Source organism: Lipotes vexillifer, unplaced genomic scaffold (genome assembly GCF_000442215.2).
Source record: "Lipotes vexillifer unplaced genomic scaffold, Lipotes_vexillifer_v1.1 scaffold1235, whole genome shotgun sequence".
Classification (NCBI taxonomy): Eukaryota; Metazoa; Chordata; class Mammalia; order Artiodactyla; family Lipotidae; genus Lipotes; species Lipotes vexillifer.
The window spans coordinates 567,884-587,446 of NW_006775530.1; the positions used below are offsets into that span (position 1 = coordinate 567,884).

General features: G+C 42.3%; 1 protein-coding gene across 1 annotated transcript in view; it reads right to left on the reverse strand.

The window, feature by feature from the left end:
* WWP2 (WW domain containing E3 ubiquitin protein ligase 2) overlaps nucleotides 1–19,563 on the reverse strand; it is a 144,825-nt gene that overhangs the window by 123,050 nt on the left and 2,212 nt on the right. The window contains exon 2 of the mRNA XM_007449918.1: nucleotides 653–737. Within this exon, the coding sequence (XP_007449980.1) occupies nucleotides 653–722 (70 nt within the window). The 5' untranslated portion in view covers nucleotides 723–737. The remainder of the gene's footprint in view (nucleotides 1–652; nucleotides 738–19,563) is intronic.

Below are 19,563 nucleotides of genomic sequence, written 5' to 3' on the forward strand. Positions count from 1 at the left end.
ACAAGAGCTGGCTTACACTGTAACAAGATCACTGGCTGCTGTGTGATAAACAGAATGAAGCGGGGCAAAGGGCAGAGGTAGGAAGCCAGGTTAGGAGGCTACCGCCTTAATCTAGGGCAGAGATGATGCCAGCTGGTGGGTCAGCAGGGGTGGTGAGAAGTGGCTGAACGCTGCCCACATTTTGAATGTAGACAAAACCAGATTTGCTGAATACAGGATACTGAGGAAAAAAAAAAATCAGGTCAGTTCCAGGCATGTCACATTTTAGACGTTTACTAAGCCTTCAAGTGGAGATGCCAAGTGGGCTATTGGATATACAAACCTGGAGTTCAGAGACAAGGCCAGGCTGGAGATACAAATGTGGCAGTGATCCTACTATTTGGTGGCATTTAAAGTGATAAGGTTCAGATGAGCTCACCAAGGGAATGAGCATAGATAGAAAACAGCCCTGGAGAAGGAAGGATTCGCCATTTTATATAATTCTTTCCAAAAGTTCTTTTTTTCACCCTCCTCTTCAAAGACTCCAGCTATAATATGATAACCCTATAAGAACGAATAGTTATGCTCGTAAGCCAAAGTGTGGTATAATTCCACCTCTTTCCCAAAGATGGGGCTGGACCTGAAATGACAAACTTCATACAGTGCCACTCACCTTTCAGAATAAGCTGAGACTTCTCAAAAGGCAGGGCCACCCCTGCCCGGCTGGAGCTGGCAGATGCCATGTCATCACCAGGAAACTGAAAGACAAACAAAGCAGCAGGTTTAGAGGATATCTGATAAGAGACTGAGGAACTGAACCCAATTTTAATATCTAAGTTTAAAGAGATAGAACCAAGAAAATATAAACATCCAGGACTTCCCTGGTGGTGCAGTGGTTAGGAATCCACCTGCCAATGCAGGGGACACGGGTTGAAGCCCTGGTCCGGGAAGATCCCACATGCCACGGAGCAACTAATAAGCCCGTGTGCCACAACTACTGAGCCTGCATGCCACAACTACTGAAGCCCGCACGCCTAGAGCCCGTGCTCCTCAACAAGAGAAGCCACCGCGATGAGAAGCACATGCACAGCAACAAAGAGTAGCCCCCTTCACCGCAACTAGAGAAAGCCCATGCGCAGCAACAAAGACCCAACACAGCCAAAAATAAATAAATAAATAAATAAAATTTATTTTTTTTAAAAAATAAAATATAAACATCTAAGCAACTGCAGCCATGCTGCTTCAGGCAGAGTGGTGTCTGTCTCGTAATGACTACTGAATCTGGGTAGGACTTGGATGGGCTAAGAAGGACACAACACTGCTATATCAACCTCTTAAGGATGGAGAGCCTAAAATAATATCTCCAAAAAGAAAGTCACAGTTCAACAATTTTTTTAAAAGTAGGGACCTTCCCGGCAGTCCAGTGGTTAAGACTCTGAACTTCCACTGGAGGGGGCACGGGTTCAATCCCTGGTCGGGGAACTAAGATCCCAAATGCCTCACGGTGTGGCCAAAAAATAAACAAATAAAATTTTTAAACATTAAAAAAAATTCTAAAGTAATATTAAACCAATTTTTTAAATGGACAGAAGATTTTAATAAAAGTTTCTCCAAGAAGATATACCAGTAAATGTGTTTATTGGCCAAGGAAATGACAGACCAGGATTCAAACTACATCTTCTGATTCCAAAGCCCAACATTCATCCAGTCGACTACTCTGCTATCACCTGGATGTGCACATGGACCTGGTCAACAAAGCACATGAAATAATTTTTGATGGACCTCATTAGCCATAAGGCATCCCCGTCACTCCATCTTGGCTAGAAGCAGAAGTCTATCTTGCATTTTGAGTGGATCTTTTACTCATACATAATTGTGTAACATCGTCATTTGTCATTTGGAAAATATTTGGTTCACTGGGTTCTATAGATATTCCAAATGTTGACCCATTTCATTATACCCTATCCAAAATATCACATTTGTAAATGTCACCACTGATCTCATCAGACAAGTTTTTGAGTATTGGGAAGCTATCAAGCTCTTTGTGGTAGATGGAAGTGTTCCAAATTTCTAATTTTCACTTAAAAACTCATATTCTATCATTGGCAACAAGCACTGTCAGTTGTTTTCCTTGAAGTGACAGGCTTACTTCATTCATCTTCAGGAAAATGTCTGCCAAACACCCAAATCTATTAACGCTAGTTTATCTGCTGATTTTTTTTTTTTTTGAGTAAAAATGGTATTTCATGAAGAAAGCAACTATGTAATACACCTTTTAATTCAGTCATACAAGTGCTTTTTCTCAACACAACAATTATACTTCAGTATGCAGGAGAACCCCAGGTCCTCTTTGCGCATTGACAATACTGAGCTTCTGATGCTCGCCCTCAATCCTGTTCCACATCTCAGTTAATGACAACTCCCTCCATCCAGTGGCTCAGGCCAAAATTCTGGGGCTCATTCGTGCTTCCCCTTTCCCTCTCACACCCCACATTCAACCCATCAGTAAATCCTATTGATTCTACCTTTAAAATATTTCCAAGCTCAAACATTTCTCTCCATCTGCACTGTCACTGCCTTGCTCCAAACACCATCATCTCTTAGCTGGGTTATTGTTTTTCCTGCTTCTGCCCTCTGCCCCCTTCAATCGAATTTCTACGTTCAGCAAGAGTCCTGTCTTTTAATAAGTAATCAGATCATATCACTGTGCTATTCAAAAGCTGGAAGCCATCCAGTGGCTTCCCATCTACCTCAAAGTCCTTGTAATGACCTTAGAGGGATGGCGTGATACACTACCACACACCTCTCTGACCTGGCCTCCCATTTCTTTCCCCTCTCCCTACCTTCCCCATGGGCCTCCTCGCTGTTGCTTGAACATGCCAGCCACGTTCCCCCATCAGACTTCTACCCCTCTGTCTAGAATGCTCTTTTCCCAACTGCCCACATATACAGCTTATTCCTTCACTGCCTTCAGGCATTAACTCAAATGTTGCTTTCTTAAGGGGCCTTCCCTGGCCACCCTGTCAACCCCACCTCTCCACACACACTGTACCCATCCTTCCCTAGTTTACATTTCTGCCTTAGCATTTATCACTGACACAGTTCATAGTGTATTGATTTCTTGTATGTATTGTCTCCCTCCTCTAGAAGGTAAGCTCCATGAGGGCTGAGATGTGTGTCCCCCTCTTAGCCCTGTAGCCTACTATCTGGAATAGTGCCTGGTTCCTAGTAAGACCTCCATATTTATTGAATGAATGAAGAGGTGCATCAACTCTCTGAAATTCAAAAGTATAATATTTTGACTCCCTTGAAGTTTTTTTGGTAAAGCAATAAACATATCAACTCTTTTACCCATCAGATTAGCAAGAGATCAGAAGTCTGACAATAGTGTTGCTGAGAAGCCTCACGGGCTTCTGGAAGCAGTGCAAGTTAGATGGTACCTGACAACCTCCGACAGAGTTAAAGATGCATAGATTGTAGTTCCCAGGATTCCACTCCTAGGTATTTGCCAATAAAGATGCATATATTGTACTTCCCAGGATTCCACTCCTAGATATTTGCCAGGGGAAAATCTTCCAACAAATGCAGAAGCAACCGTGTTCAAAATGTTCATCATGGCAATGTTTATGACAGCAAAAATTTATAAATAACCTAAATGTCCATCAATGAGGGAATGCATAAATTGTGAAATAGTTATAAAATGGGATGCTATATAGTTCTTGAAATGTATGAATTCAACTTATATGTACAAACCCCAAACTATAATACTAGAACTAAAAAAAAAAAAAAAAAAAGCAAGTGATAGCCTAAGTGTAGGGCAATGCCATTGGTATACACTTGAACTTTCACAAAACAATTGTATCTACTGTTGTGGACACACATAAATGGTATGAAAGTATAGAAGCATAGATGGGAAGGAGCCACACCAAGTTCAGGACAGAAGTTACCTCTGGGGTAGCGGAAGAGGGAGCAGGGGAACTGGAGTGAACAGAGAGACCAAGGGAACTTCGACTGTATCTGCAACATTTCATGTTTTAAAGGAAGAAGTTCTGAAGCAAATATGGCAAAAAATGCTACTATTCATTAAATCCAGATGGTGGTTTTTATGACTGTTTGTTATCTTATTCTCTGAATCACTTCATATGTTTGATCTTTTTCATAATTTAACAATAATTTTAAAGGGGATAAAAAGATGATATCTTGAGTAATGAAGGAAAGATTAATGATTGTAAATTAAGCCTCGGGGCTTTTAGTAACAGAGGTTAAAGCACTAAAAGCTGGAAATCCATTATTTATAGACTTTAAAAAGAAAACAATTTAAAAATCTTTACATCTACTGGGACTCATTCTAAGGGTAGTAGCAACTCGACTAAGGGTAGTTTTTAAACTAGCTTGTTCTCCCAGAGCTTTAGCTGTTTTTAGCCTTTGCTCTGAACTAGAGAGAATTCTGGAGAATGAAACGCAAAGCCCTCACATGGCCTGTTACATGGGAGAAAGACGATACCTTTCGATCTATACTTTGTGGCTCCAAAACAAAACCAATCAGATAAATTCCAAAGGCGGCTCAGAACAAAACCAACAGGGAAAGTAGTAGAAATAGAGTAGATAAGACTACCATGTTTTCTTCCTCCCATGTCTTTCATAATTACAGGCCACTGTTTACTAACAATAGCCCATGTTATTTATGCACAGCTTTGTCTCCAGATCCATTAGCAAGATACCACCCTGACACTACAAGGTAGGTATCTTTTCTTTTCTTTTTTCTGAATAAATTTATTTATTTTATTTATTTATTTTTTGGGCTGTGTTGGGTCTTCGTTGTCATGCACCGGCTTTCTCTAGTTGCAGCAAGTGGGGGCTACTCTTTCATTGCAGTGCGCGGGCTTCTCATTGTAGTGTCTTCTCTTGTTGCAGAGCAGGGGCTCTAGGCGCATGGGCTTCAGTAGTTGTGGCCCGTGGGCTCAGTAGTTGTGGCGCACAGGCTTAGCTGTTCCACGGCATGTGGAATCTTCCCAGACCAGGGCTCAAACCCATGTCCCCTGCATTGGCAGGCAGATTCTTAACCACTGCACCACCAGGGAAGTCCGGCAGGCAGATTCTTAACCACTGTGCCACCAGGGAAGCCCCAAGGTAGGTATCTTGAATTGAACCTTTGCAATCCATGTATAAAGACAAATCACCATTACTGTTGAAGGGAAAGTACCCCAAAGTACCTACAATTTCTGTCTCAGGGCCCCATATTGGACAGGGCTCCCAATGGGCATGAGGTCCAAACTCCTACTAGCCACTTTAGGAAGCTTATGAAACCTGAGACCCAGATTTTACTCTACACCTGTCTCAGCAACACAAATAGATGACTCTGTACATGCACTCAAGTAATTTTTTCCCCTGCTAATAGTGATGAGAAGTGTTTGCATTCAAATCACTTCCAAAAAAACTGAGTTAGCATAAGCCTGGGGCAGGCAGGGGGAGGAGGGAGAACATGTTTAAAACATCACCAAAGGTTACAGATGCTCAATGAATTTCATTATTCAAGGAAATCATGGATTTATCAGGAGAAAAAGGGGGAAGCCAGAACTAAGTGTGGTAGATCTACCCAAATTTCTTGAAAAAATAAAAAAACATTACCCTCTGAACCTAACCTCTATGTAAATCTCGACAAGCACTTTTTAAAATAAAATATAAAATAACAGAGTAGAAAATATTAAAGTATACCATACATAAAGGAAAGTATTATTTCATAAAAAGTTTGTTCAGACAAATGTACATTTACATCTTCGTGTATACTGGGTCATGATATAAAATATGTATGTGTCTTACTAAAGATTGTAGTCAAAACCTCTTGAGAACAACTGCTCTACAACAATCCTATCTTACTTAGGGTTTTGGATTAGAGAGACACAAACACTAAGCAAATAGACAAACACTAGATTGGGGACTAACTAGTCACTCAGAGAAATGTCATCAGTTTATTATTATCATTTTAGGTCTGAGAAATTTTCCCACATCTATGTAAAACAGTATTTATTCAATCATTCAATACGTACTGAGCATTTATTCTGTACCATATACTGTTTTGGGTGCTAATGATGCATCAATGAATAAAACATTAAAAAACAATTCCTACCCTACAAGATTCTCCTGGTAAAGAGCCAAGAATGATCCTGGCTCTGGCAGGGGGATGGGAAAAGTAACCATTGTGCTGTATGCCCAGAGTGTTCTCGTAACAGCAGCCTTCACTCCAGGAAAAGGAATCTACCAGGCCTTATCCCAACTGCGGGGGAGGAAATTTCCCTGAGGCCCCCTCTAGACTTCTTATCGCACTGAGAAAGGAAAATAGTTCATAAACACTTGTAAAGGTCACAGCCCAGGGACAGAGACCCACTAAAAGACAGAGATTTAATCATAAAATTATAAAATGCATTCCCTCACCCACACTCTGCCACCATATCGAGGGTCCAATAAAATAACAGTGGATTACAGCTGAAAGAGCTAAAAGGTGTATACTCTATTTAAGAAAGAGCTCTTAGGGAAGACCAGAGATTACAGGGGAGACAAAAACAAGGATACTAGCATAACTTGAGGCTTCTGGTACCTACAATTACATCAATCATTAAACACAAGCCAACTCCTAGCCAGATTATACAAAACTCCCAACTAGATAAAGGCCTATTCACCTCAGTTCCTATTACCTAATACATCCTGCCTGGCTTTCAGTTAGAAATTATAAGTTATGCTAAAAGGTAAGAAGAAATAGTGTGAAGAGACAAAGCAAGCATCAGAATTAGACTCAGATATGACAGATTTTGGAATTATCAGACAGGGGATTTTAAAAAACTATGATTAATATGTTAAGGGCTCTAATGGAAAAAGTAGACAACATATAAAAACAGATGGGTAATGTAAGCAGAGACATGGAAACTCTAAGAAAGAATCAAAAGAAAATGCAGAACATGGTAACAAAAATGAAGAATGCCTTGATGGGCCCATGAGTAGACTGGATGTGGCTGAGGAAAGAATCAGTAAGCTTGAAAATAGATTAACAGAAACGTCCCAAACTAAAATGCAAAGAGAAAAAAAGAATTAAAAAAAAAAGAAAAAGAAAATACAGAACTGCCAAGAACTGTGGGACAATTTCAAAAGGTACAAAATACTAATGACTGGAATATCAGAAGAGAGAACAGAGCAAAAGAAATATCTGAAGTAATATGGTCAACAATTTCCCAAAATTAATGACATAACACCAAATAATAGATCCAGGAAGCTCACAGAACATCAAGCAGGATGAATACAAAAATCAAAAAATAAACTTAAAAAAGAAGCAAGGAGAGAGTACAGTGAAATATTTAAAGTGTTAAAAGAAAAAACTTGGGACTTCCCTGGTGGTCCAGTGGTAAAGACTCCGCGCTCCCAATGCAGGAGGCCTGGGTTCGATCCCTGGTCAGGAAACTAGATCCCGCATGCACAATGCAACTAAAGATCCTACATGCCACAACCAAAGATCCCGCACGCCACAACGAAGATCCCGAGTGCCGCAACTAAGACCTGGTGCAGCCAAATAAATAAATATTTTTAAAAAGAAAAAAGAAAAAACCCACCAACCTAGAATTTTGTATCCAATGAAGTTACCCTTTAAAGTGAAGGAGAAAAAAAGACTTTCTCAAACAAAAACCTGCCCTGCACAAAATGTTGAAAAGAAGTTCCTCAGAAAGAAGGAAAATGATATAGGTCAGAAACTTCTATCTACACAAAGAAAAGAGCATGGCAGAAGGAATAAATGAAGCTCCAACCACCGGCTTCTTTATACAGTAAAAGACTAATGCTTAGGGGAAGGGCATATGTGGGAAGCAGATGCCAAATAGGGAACAAACAAGAGAACTAGAGAGGTGACGAGAGGTATGGGGAAACACCACGCAGTGAAAGAACACAGGAATTTGGGAGGGGGTTGGAAGTAGAAATGTTAAACGTTGTGGACAAGGCAAGTCTCACTGAGAAGGTGACTTCTGAGCAAAGATCTGACGCAGGAAAAGTAGGGAACTGAGGATATCTGCGTTAGAACATTCCAGGCAGATAAAAGGGGAAGAGCTAAAGCTCTTGAGATGGTTGCATGTCTTGAAAGTGTAAGGAAGAAAGGGGGCCAGCGCAGCTGGAGGGCAGTGAAAGAGGAGGAGGAAGATAGTGATAAGAGATGCACCTGGAGAATTCCCTGGCAGTCCAGAGGTTAGGACTCTGCTTTCACTGCAGGGGCCATGGCTTGGATCCCACAAGCCACATGGTGCAGCCAAAAATTTAAAAAATTAAGAAAAAAAAAAAAGATGCAACTGAATTTATCCTGTTAGGTAAAATCATCCTTAATGAACTATGAAATGCCTTGGAGCAGTGGTCCTCAATTCTTTCTACACATCTGAATACCTGGAGAGCAATAAAAACAAAACGAAACAAAAAAAACCCCACTGACAACCAAACCCTAACCTCAGAGATTCTCATTGGATTGGTCTGGAGTGGGCCGGGGACAGCTGTGTTATTTAAAAGCTACCCAAATGATTCCAAAGTGAAGTTGTGGCGAGAACCACCGGATCAGTGTTACTGAATCAGCTGAGGCTTCAACTAATTTGACTGCACTGAAAGTAGGACTTTACCTCTATCAGAAGGCTCAAGGTTAAACTAAAATTATGTCCCAAAATTGCAAATGAAAAAGTGGGGGAAACTTCCTGGTGGTCCAGTGGTTAAGAATCCGCCTTCCAATGCACTGGATGCGGCTTCAATCCCTGGTTGGGTAACTGAGATCCCACATGCCACAGGGCAAATGAGCCCACGTGCCACAACTACTGAGTCCTTGCGCTGCAACTACAGAGCCCACATGCTCTGGAGCCCGCATGCCACAACTACAGGGCCCACAAGCCACAACTACTGAGCCCACACGCCACAACTAGAGAGCCTGCATGCCACAATTAATGAGCCCACGCACTCTGGAGCCCGCATACCACAACTAGAGAGAGGCCCGCATGCCGCAAATGAAGAGCTGGCACGCTGCAACAAAAGATCCCACTTGCCGCAACTAAGACCCGACGCAGCCAAAAAAAAAGAAAAAGAAAAAGTGGGGTGATATGTAACTCTAGGAACAGAATACAGTGGAGGAGCTGTTCCAGGAGTGGTTCCAAGGAGACTAAGTATTGCACCACCTTCCTTGATGCCAACTTTTCCCACAGAGAGTCTTCCAGGGGCTCTCAATGAACATGACAGATTGAACACCTATATTTATCTCTGCTCCCTTCTCAAACCCCATCAAAATGTCAGGAAAGAAACACAAAGAACGTAAACTCACTAAAAAAGAATGGAAAAGGAAACAACAGAGATGGCAGCAACATTTTGGAAAGTGGCAAGTGAGTCAAAACTGAAATCTAACTGCCTGCGATGGGAGAAGTGGGGTTAAAAACAGGAGGGCTGGTAAAAACCTGCATGGAAAAGAGTCCCAGGGCTTCCCTGGTGGCACAGTGGTTGAGAGTCCGCCTGCCGATGCAGGGGACATGGGTTCGTGCCCCAGTCCGGGAAGATCCCACATGCCGCGGAGCGGCTGGGCCCGTGAGCCATGGCCGCTGAGCCTGTGCATCCGGAGCCTGTGCTCCGCAACGGGAGAGGCCACAACAGTGAGAGGCCCGTGTACCGCAAAAAAAGAAAAAAAAGAAAAGAGTCCCAGACTCCAGTCCCCACCCACTTCAGCTAGGCACTCATCCCTCCTTAATCCCAAACAGAAAGTTAAATTTTAATCTCTGGATAGGTTAAATCAGACCTGAGAACTTAAGGCATGGTTGAGAGTAGGGATAAGGCACCATACTGATCCAGGGAGATAAGAGAAAGTCTATATCATGAACTATGAGAGGTTTCCCCATCCCCACTTACCTTCCCTCATTTGGGTCCTAGAACACTTAAGCATACACAACTGAGGAGAGACTCAGACATAAAAGCCAAATATCAAAACAAAGAGGAAAAAAAAGAACTCATTGGATAAGATGATCCTCAAATTCATAAGGAAATGCAAAAGACCCAGAATAGCCAAAATATCTTGAAGAAGAAAGTCGGAGGCTTCACACTTGCTAATCTCAAAATTTACTACAAAGCCACAGTAATCAAGACCGTGTGGTACTGGTATAAGGAAAGACATACAGAGCAATGGTATAGAACTAAGAGTCCAGATACAAACCTGTTGCAGGAAGGGGGACCCCTTCCAGGGCCCGAGAGAGGGCTCTTGTCTCACACTCGGAAATGAACTGTCCAAGGAGACACAAGTGCTGACAAAGCAAGAGACTTTATTGGGAAGTGGCGGCCGGGTGCACAGCAGCAGGGTAAGGGAACCCAGTAGAACTGCTCTGCCACATGGTTCACAGTCTCAGGTTTTATGGTGATGGGGTTAGTGTCCAGGTTATCTCTGGCCAATCACTCGGACTCGGGGTCCTTCCTAGTGACACACACATCGCTCAGCCAAGATGGATTTCAGTGAAAAGGAAGAATCCTTCTCACTGAAATCCAGAAGGGAGGTTGATAGGACATATGGACTGGAGTCTCCTCTCTCCTTTTGACTGGTTGCTCATAGCTTGTTAGTTCCATGTTTCTTACCAGGACCTCCTATTGTAAGATAACTCAGGCAAGTGGTTACTACTGTGCCTGGCCAGGGTGGGCAGTTTCAGTCAGTGGTTCCCTTAACAATCCTACACTGACGTTCAAGTGATTTTAGACACAAGTGCAAGATACAGTAAGTCCCCTACATACAAACGAATTCTGTTCCGAGAGCACGTTCGTAAGTCCAATTTGTTCATAAGTCCAACGAAGTTAGCCTAGGTACCCAACTAACACAATCAGCTACATAGTACTGTACTGTAATAGGTTTATAATACTTTTCACACAAATAATACATAAAAAACAAACAGACACAAAAAATAAAGAAAACATTTTTAATCTTACAGTACAGTAATCTGACAGACACGTGAACTAACTTACATGATTGGACATGCAAACGCACGTTTGCATCTTTGAAAGTTCGCAACTTGAAGGTTCGTATGTAGGGGACTTACTGTAATTCAATGGGAAAAGAACAATAGTCTTTTCAACACATGGTGCTGGGGCAACTGGATATGCATGTGTAAAGGAAGGAAGTTGGACCCCTCCCTCAAACCTTAGACAAAAATGAACTCAAAATGGATCAAAGACCAAAATATAAGAGTAACTATAGAAGAAAATATTGGTGTAAATCTTCATGACTTTATCTTTTTTTATTTTATTGAAATATAATTAATTCTATGACTTTATATTAAGAGATGGTTTCTTAGATATAATAGGAGAAACACAAACAATGGAAGAAAAACTAGATAAATTCAACTTCATCAAAAATTTAAAATGGGGCTTCCCTGGTGGCGCAGTGGTTGAGAGTCCGCCTGCCAATGCAGGGGATACGGGTTCGTGCCCCGGTCCGGGAAATTCCCACATGCCGCGGAGTGGCTAGGCCCGTGAGCCATGGCTGCTGAGCCTGTGCGTTCAGAGCCTGTGCTCCGCAACGGGAGAGGCCACAACAGTGAGAGGCCCACGTACCATAAAAAGAAAAAAAAAAAAAAAAAAGGAAAAAGATTTAAACAGACATTTCTCCAAAGAAGATATAGAAATAAACAACAAGCACATGAAAAGATGCTCAAACACCATTAATCACTAGAGAAATGGAAATTAAAACCACAATGAGATACCACTTCACACAAACCAAAATGGCCAAAATCAAAAAGCATACAATAATAAGCACAAGCGAGAACTTGGACAAATTGAAATCTCATACACTGCGGCAAGAAATGAAAAATGGTGAGCAGCTTTGGAACAGTTTGTTCAAAAAGTTAAACACAGAATTACCATTAAGACCCAGCCATTCCATTTTTAGGTATACACCCAAACGAACTGAAATGTGTCCACACAAAAATTTGTACACAAATGTTCATAGCAGGATTATTTGTAGTAGTTAAAAAGTGGAAACAACCCAAACGTTTATCAACTGATAAATGGATAAACAAAATGTAGTATATCCATAAAGTGGTATATTATTTGGCCATAAAAAGGAATGAAGTGCTGTTTCATGCTACAATATGGATGAACCTTGAAAACATTATGCTAAGTGAAAGAAGCCAGAACAAAAGACCCAATTATCATATTTCATTTATATGAACTATCTAGAATAGGTAAACCCACATAAACAGTAAGTAGATTAGTGGTTGTCCAGGGCAGAGGGTTGGGGGTCGGAGTGACCGTTAAGGAGTACACGTTTTCTTTTGGGTGATGAAAATATTCTGGAATTGGATAGTGGTGATGGTTGCACAACTTTGTAAAAAATACCAAAATCCACTGAACTGAACATTTCAAACAGGTGAATTTTAAGGTATGAGAATTATATTTCAATTTTTTTAACTCATAGTTAAATGTAACCGCAGTCAGAGAAAACCTCAAAACAATTCAGATAGATAAGAGAAAAAGTTGCACCCATGAAACAAAAACAGAATGTAATTTTAAAGGAAGAAAGGAAGGGAGAGAGGGAAGTTGGTTGGTTGGTTGATTCAGAGAATAAGAAAATGTTCTTGGAAAGGACAGATCTCATAGCAGAAACGAAGTTGATAAAGTGAGGACATATTCTAAGAAATAGAACCAAAAGAAAAAGAAGATGGTAGATAGGAGAGAAAAGACTTTTTTTTTTAATTCTTACTTTTTGTTTTCTATTTTTTTTTTTTTTTTTTTGGCCATGCAGCTTGCAGGATCATAGTTCCCCGACCAGGGATCAAACCTGGGCCCACAGCATCGGAAGCTTGGAGTCCAAACCATTGGACCACCAGGGAATTCCCAAGGCTTTTTTAAAATGGTAGATTCGTTTAAAATGTCCAATGTCTGACTTAGTCCAGAAATAGAAAAGAGGAAAAAAAAAAGACAGCAAAGAAATGTTACAGATTTTTCTTAAGCTGAAGGATACACATTTCTAGACAGAAAGAACCTGAGTGCCCATAACAATGAATGAAAAACAAAAAAAAAAAACACACTAAGACAAAACGTCATGAAAGTTCAGAACACTAGAACAAAGAGTATACATGCTTCCAGCCACATTTACAAAGAACAGGAATCAGAATGGCATCAGACTTCACAGTACTACTGGATGCTAGAGGACTATGCAGTGCTTCACATTTCAGATAAAATTATTTCCAATTATTAAATAAAATGATTAATCCCAGTTTATAATTAAAATTATTTCCAATCCAGAATTCCATAACCATCAGTCAAGCATGACAGGAAAACAATGATATTTTCAGCTTTGTAACGTCTCAAAAAAATTGCTTCCAAAGCTCATTTTCTTAGGAAGCTACTGAAAGATACACTCTAGGGGAGTAAATGAGAAAGTTGGAGGACAGTGTGTATCCACATGGGAGAGGCAAAAGGAATTCCCAGATTAATGATGAAGAGAAATCCCAAGGCATTACTGTCCATTAGCCTAGACAGCAACCAGTCCAGTGTCATCTTTAGATGAAAGAAAAAAACTGACAAAATAGATTAGATGAGGCATCTGATTGCACTGAAAGAAGTATTATTTTAGCTCTATCAGAATGTTTGGGGCTGAGGTAGTGATAGGTACACAGAAAATTATGCAAATGAAAAAATCAGGAAATAACTCTAGTAAAAACAAAAGCTATTATGAGAAAGGAAATGTAATCCTAATACACAGTGTGGCTCAGCTGTGAATAATATTTATAATCAAAATAGCATGAACAATTTAATCAAAACTTGTGATACGGCTATAATCAGAAGGTGGGGGTAGAAGAGTACATTTGTGGAGACCGGCCAGAAAGAAAGCTGAGCATCCATCCTCAGTGGTTAAAAGGCAACAGATAAAACTGACAAGCTAAGAAATGATGGTGTACGGATGCCATTTAGAGAAGCAGAAGTCTATACCAGAAAAGAGCTCAATGAGTTAAAAGTCATTGACTCTACAGAACAAGAACCAAGAACAAAAGGGAGTGAAACAAGGAAGTGCTGTTGCGTTATGAGCCGTGTAATGCTATGGGACTTTCTAAACTAAGTGCGTGTGTTATTTGGGGCATAAATAAAATTTAAATTAAAGAAAGGAAAAAGGGTCTCTTCAAATCAGGTCATAGGATGATGTCCTTATTTAATTTTTACAAGAGCACCCAGTCTACATTTAATTAGTGTAGTGGGTTGAACTGTGGTCCCCAAAAGATACGCCTAGGTGCTTACCCTCTTGGAACCTGTAAATGTGACCTTATTTGGAAATAGATGTAATTACGTTAAAGCTCTCAAGATGAGACCATCCTTTAGGGTGGGCCCAGTGTCCTTACAGGAGACAGAAGAGAGAAGACAGAGACACAAGGAAGAAGGCCATGAAGACTTGGACTGAAGAAATTCCCTGGGTGTCCAGCGGTTAGGACTCTGCACTTTCACTGCCATGGCCCGGGTTCGATCACTGGTCAGGGAACTAAGATCCCGCAAGCTGTGCGGCCAAAAAAAAAAAAAAAAAAAAGACGGGCTGAGATTTGAGTCTCACAACCTCAAACCCACAAACGCCTAGAGCCACTACGAGAGGCAAAGCAGGATTTCTCCCCCAGTGCGCAGAAGGATCTCAGTTCTGCTGACACAGTTGACACTTTGATTTCAGACCTCTGGCCTCCAGAACTATACAGGAACAAATTTCGGTTGTTTTAAACCACCAAGTTTGTGATAATTTGTTACACACAGGAGGAATTGGAAATTAACACGATTAAGGACAAAGGCTTTTAGAAGACGTGGATTTCATGACAGCAAGCTGAAACTGAAAAGCCTCTTCTAACAACACATCCTTGGGGCACTTGACTTCCATATCCACCTGGACCCAGGCCCTGCTGTAACCTCCCTTAAGAAATAACCCCTGCAGGGATTTCCCTGGTGGTCTGGGGGGTAAGACTCCTTGCTTCCAATGCAGGTGGCCTGGGTTTGATCCCTGGTCAGGGAACTAGATCCCACATGCATGCTGCAACTAAAAGATCCTGTGGGCTGCAACTAAGACCCCGTACAGTAGAAATAAATAAACATTTTTAAAAAATAATAATAATAATATTCCATTTGTAAGGACAGACCACATTTTGTTCATCGATTCATCAGTCAATGGACAACATTTGTCTTATTAGGACGGGTTGATTCTATTTTTTTTTTTTTTTTTTTTTTTTTTGCGGTACATGGGCCTCTCACTGTTGTGGCCTCTCCCATTGCGGAGCACAGGCTCCAGACGCACAGGCTCAGCGGCCATGGCTCACGGGCCCAGCCGCTCTGCAGCATGTGGGATCTTCCCGGACCGGGGCATGAACCCATGTCCCCTGCATTGGCAGGCGGACTCTCAACCACTGCGCCACCAGGGAAGCCCCCCTTTTTTTTTGGGGGGGGTTGATTCTTTTTTGTTGTTGTTGGCTGAGCCACGCGGCTCGCAGGATCTTAGTTCCCCAACCAGTGACTGAACCCAGGCCACCACGGTGAAAGTGCCAAGTCCTAACCACTGGACCGCCAGGGAATTTCCAGGATGGGTTGATTCTTGAAGCCAGGGGACTATAACAGTCAAGGGCACCTTCAGCAAGAGGGCAGACAGCCTTCTGACTGTACCTCTTCCAGACCCCTTTGATTCACCCCATCCAGTCCGGAGCCACGGTCAGTCTTTCAACAGATGCTCATAGACCCCAGTCTGTGCCAGGCCCTGGAAACACAAAGCAGAATGCCACGGGGCCCCTGCCCTCTGGGAGTTCAGATATCTTACTCTAAGAGTCCCCCATTAAATAAATCCTCGAAGAGCTTCCGGCAGGAGAAAGCAAACACATGTTAGATTTAGCAAGTGACAGTTCTTGCAATATCTGAAGTACCTGATTATTCTTATCACCCAACTTCAGCAAGAACCTTTCAGACCAGTAAATCTTTTGGAAACAAATAGGCTTCACCAGTCACTAGCCATTGAGTGGCACTGGACAAGTTACTTCTCATCCTCTCTAAATTTCAGTTTCCTCATCTGTGACATGAACCTAATGATAGCACCACCTTATAAGATTATCGTAGGGAATAAATGAGTTCAGGTAAAGCAGCCAGCAAATACTAAGTGCTCTTCAAGTATTACTAGAAGCTAAACTTGTTCTTCCTGATGTTGAAATTCTACGCTCTGAGATTCCTGAAATTCTTGACCCAGCTTTGAGTCAAGAAATCACTTAACACTGACCTTGAGACGAAAGAACCTGTGTAGCAGATGAGGCAGGGAAGAGCAAAAACGACTCACCAGCACGAAGAGTTTATTTTTAATTAGGCCACTGTGGAAACAGGCAGTGCTTATAAGTACAGATCCACCCTGTATCCACTTCTTGAAAGATGCGGATGAGAAGGGTCTGTTCAAAAGATTCTTCCTTCCCTCCACCCTCTCATGCTTTTCCAATGCTAATGCTTCTTTCTCAGCCTCTTTCCTCTGTTCAGCATTGAGTTACCTTCCATTCCAGAAGGCCCATATTGAAAAACAATCAAACAGAACTGAACTTGGCCAAATGCCATCTGTACAAAGACCAAGCACATAAGAAGAGAGGGAGGGAGGGACATGGGAAGTCACAGCATTGGAAGCGCAGTGGAATTATAAGCTAGTAATAAAAGAGACTGGGGAGTTCTCTGGTGGCCTAGAGGTTAGGATTCTAGGCTTTCACTGGCATGGCCGGGGTTCAATTCCTGGCTGGGGAAATGAGGTCCCGCAAACCGCATGGCACAACCAGAAAAAAAAGAAGAGAGAGAAAGAGACTGGAAAAAAGAAAAGCGAGAGAGACTGGAAAGCAGTTCTAAGGACAAAACAGGAAGCAAAAGGCATGGGTGACACAGAGAGAAAGAGAACCTGCCCTAGGTCAGGGCTGCCAAGTCTTGATATTCGGTATATTCCTAGAAATGGTGATTAACACTTGACTGAAAGCACTGAATGTTTGTTTTCAAGCTGCTGGGGATGAGGCAGGAACAGGGGACTACAACCTTCTCAAAAAGATTCAGTTGGGGGCTTCCCTGGTGGCGCAGTGGTTGAGAGTCCGCCTGCCGATGCAGGGGACATGGGTTCGTGCCCCGATCCGGGAAGACCCCCCATTCGGCGGAGCGGCTGTGCACGGGAGCCATGGCCGCTGAGCCTGTGCGTCCGGAGCCTGTGCTCCGCAACGGGCAAGGTCACAACAGTGAGAGGCCCGCGTACCACAAAAAAAAAAAAAGATTCAGTTGGCTGTTTTTAAGAGAAACAAGATCTTCCCTTCTTTCCCTCCCTCTCAGAAATTCCAGAGTCTATAATAGTCTGAAGCAACCCAAAGTCACTCACTGACTTGATTCCAGTGGAAGGTGATGTTCATGCATCCACTACTGCATATCTTACTGACAGAAGCATCAGATCTGGGCTCAGAAGACTAAGATTCAAATGCTAGCTCCTCCATCTCTTAGCTACATGACCTCATGCGCCGGTCACTTCACCACAGTGAGGTTGTTTGTTTTAAATCTATAAAACAGCAGGATGCCTGGCAACAACATACATTCAATAATGTTAGGTAGAACCAATATTTTAAACATTAAAAAGCCATTACCCATCCTTCCAAGCTGTCTCTTTCCCATCCTTCTTGGAGGTCTCTAAATTGGCTGCCAACCCAGAAGGCCTGACGAATTCCAGAAAGTGGGCCTTATATTGATTTCAACGGCACTACAAAGATGCACTCTTGGAAGAGTAGCCTCCTCAGGAAGAAAAGAGACCCATTAGCTTGTGGTTTTCAAAACGGTCTTTAAATGAGAAGTGAAAAGGAGAGAAAACCAAGTTCCCCAAGATATAATGCAATGCTTTGCTATACTTAAAATACCTACTAGTATAATAGTATAAACTGAGATTTTTGTCTCAAAACTGAACTTCTAGCACTCCTCTTGCCTATGTAACCACATTACGCCCTAAGTGACCTCCCTCAGTCTCTTAGCTCTAAGTATCATCTTTGTGCTAACTGCTTCCACATGTACATCCCCAGCCCAGCCCGGCTCCAGACTTCCCTATCTAACTGCCCATGACACCTTCACTTGTTTTTCTACTGGGCACTTTACAATCAGTATGAAAGAAATTCAGCCCCAGCCCTGTTCGTCCTACAGTCTTCCCATTTCAGTTAATGGCAATTCCATTCTTCCAGGTGTTCACGCCAAAGACTGCAGCATTGCTGTAACCCCTTTCTTCCTCTCACATCCCACCTCCACACACCCTGTTGGCTGTACTTCAAAATATACCCAGGGCCCGACCGCTGCTGGCCACCTCCATCACTACCACCCAGGCCATCCTTCACCTGGATCAAGGCAGGAGCCTCTAAACTTGTCTCCCTGCTTCTACTCCTCACTCCTCTTTGCTTTCTCCACAAGGCAACCAGAGTAAGCCTGTTAGAAGGCAGCATGAAACATGTCCACTCCACCGCTCAAAACCCTCCAATGGCCCAACTCAATCTGAGGGAAAATCAACATCCCCACGAGAGCCTACAAGGCCCCCACAACCTGCCCATCTCTCCCTTACCCCCAACGCCTCTCTGACCTCATCCTCTCCATCCCCCCTTCACCACCCCCTCCAGCCACACCAGCCTCCAGGCAGGTCCACTAACCTGCCAGGGGTGGCCCTTCCTTCAGGCTTTTGAGCTTGCTCTTTCCTCTGCCTGGACCACTGTGTCCCCATTTAGCCACATGGCTCATTTTCTCACCTCCTTCAAATCTTTGCTCAACCGTCACCTTCTCAGACTTTCTAAGGACTCTCTTCAAAACCGCAGTGCCAGCCAATAACCCACATCCTGCCTCCCTCCTTTATTACAATGTAATGTGCATTTTTCTTGGTTATTTTGTTTATTGTGCCTTTCCCCACTAAAATTTAAGATCCACAAGGGCAGGGGGTTTTGCCTTCCTTGTATACTATAGTCCTGGTGTTCATAATAGTACTGTCCAATATAATTTTTAATTTTTAGGAAACATTTTAAAAATTAAATAGGGGACTTCCCTGGTGGTGTAGTAGTTAAGAATCCACCTGCCAATGCAGGGGACACTGGTTCAAGCCCTGGTCCGGGAAGATCCCACATGCCGCGGAGCAACTAAGCCCATGCGCCACAACTACTGAGCCTGCGCTCTACAGCCTGTGAGCCACAAATACTGAGCCCACGTGCCACAGCTACTGAAGCCCGCGCGCCTAGAGCCCGTGCTCCGCAACAAGAGAAGCCACCGCAATGAGAAGCCCGCGCACCGCAATGAAAAGTAGCCCCCACTCACTGCAACTAGAGAAAGCCCACGCGCAGCAACAAAGACCCAACGCAGCCTAAAACAAATAAATAAATTTAAAATAGGTACAGCTTTAAAAAAATTTTTTTATTAAAAAAATAAATAAAAACTACAAAGAAACAGAGGAAATTTCAATTCTATTGTATTTAACCCAATAAACTTTAAATGTTATGATTTATAGCATACATTTATATTTATCATCTATTATGATATTTTAAAAAATCAATGAGATAGTTTACCTTTTTTTTTTTTTCA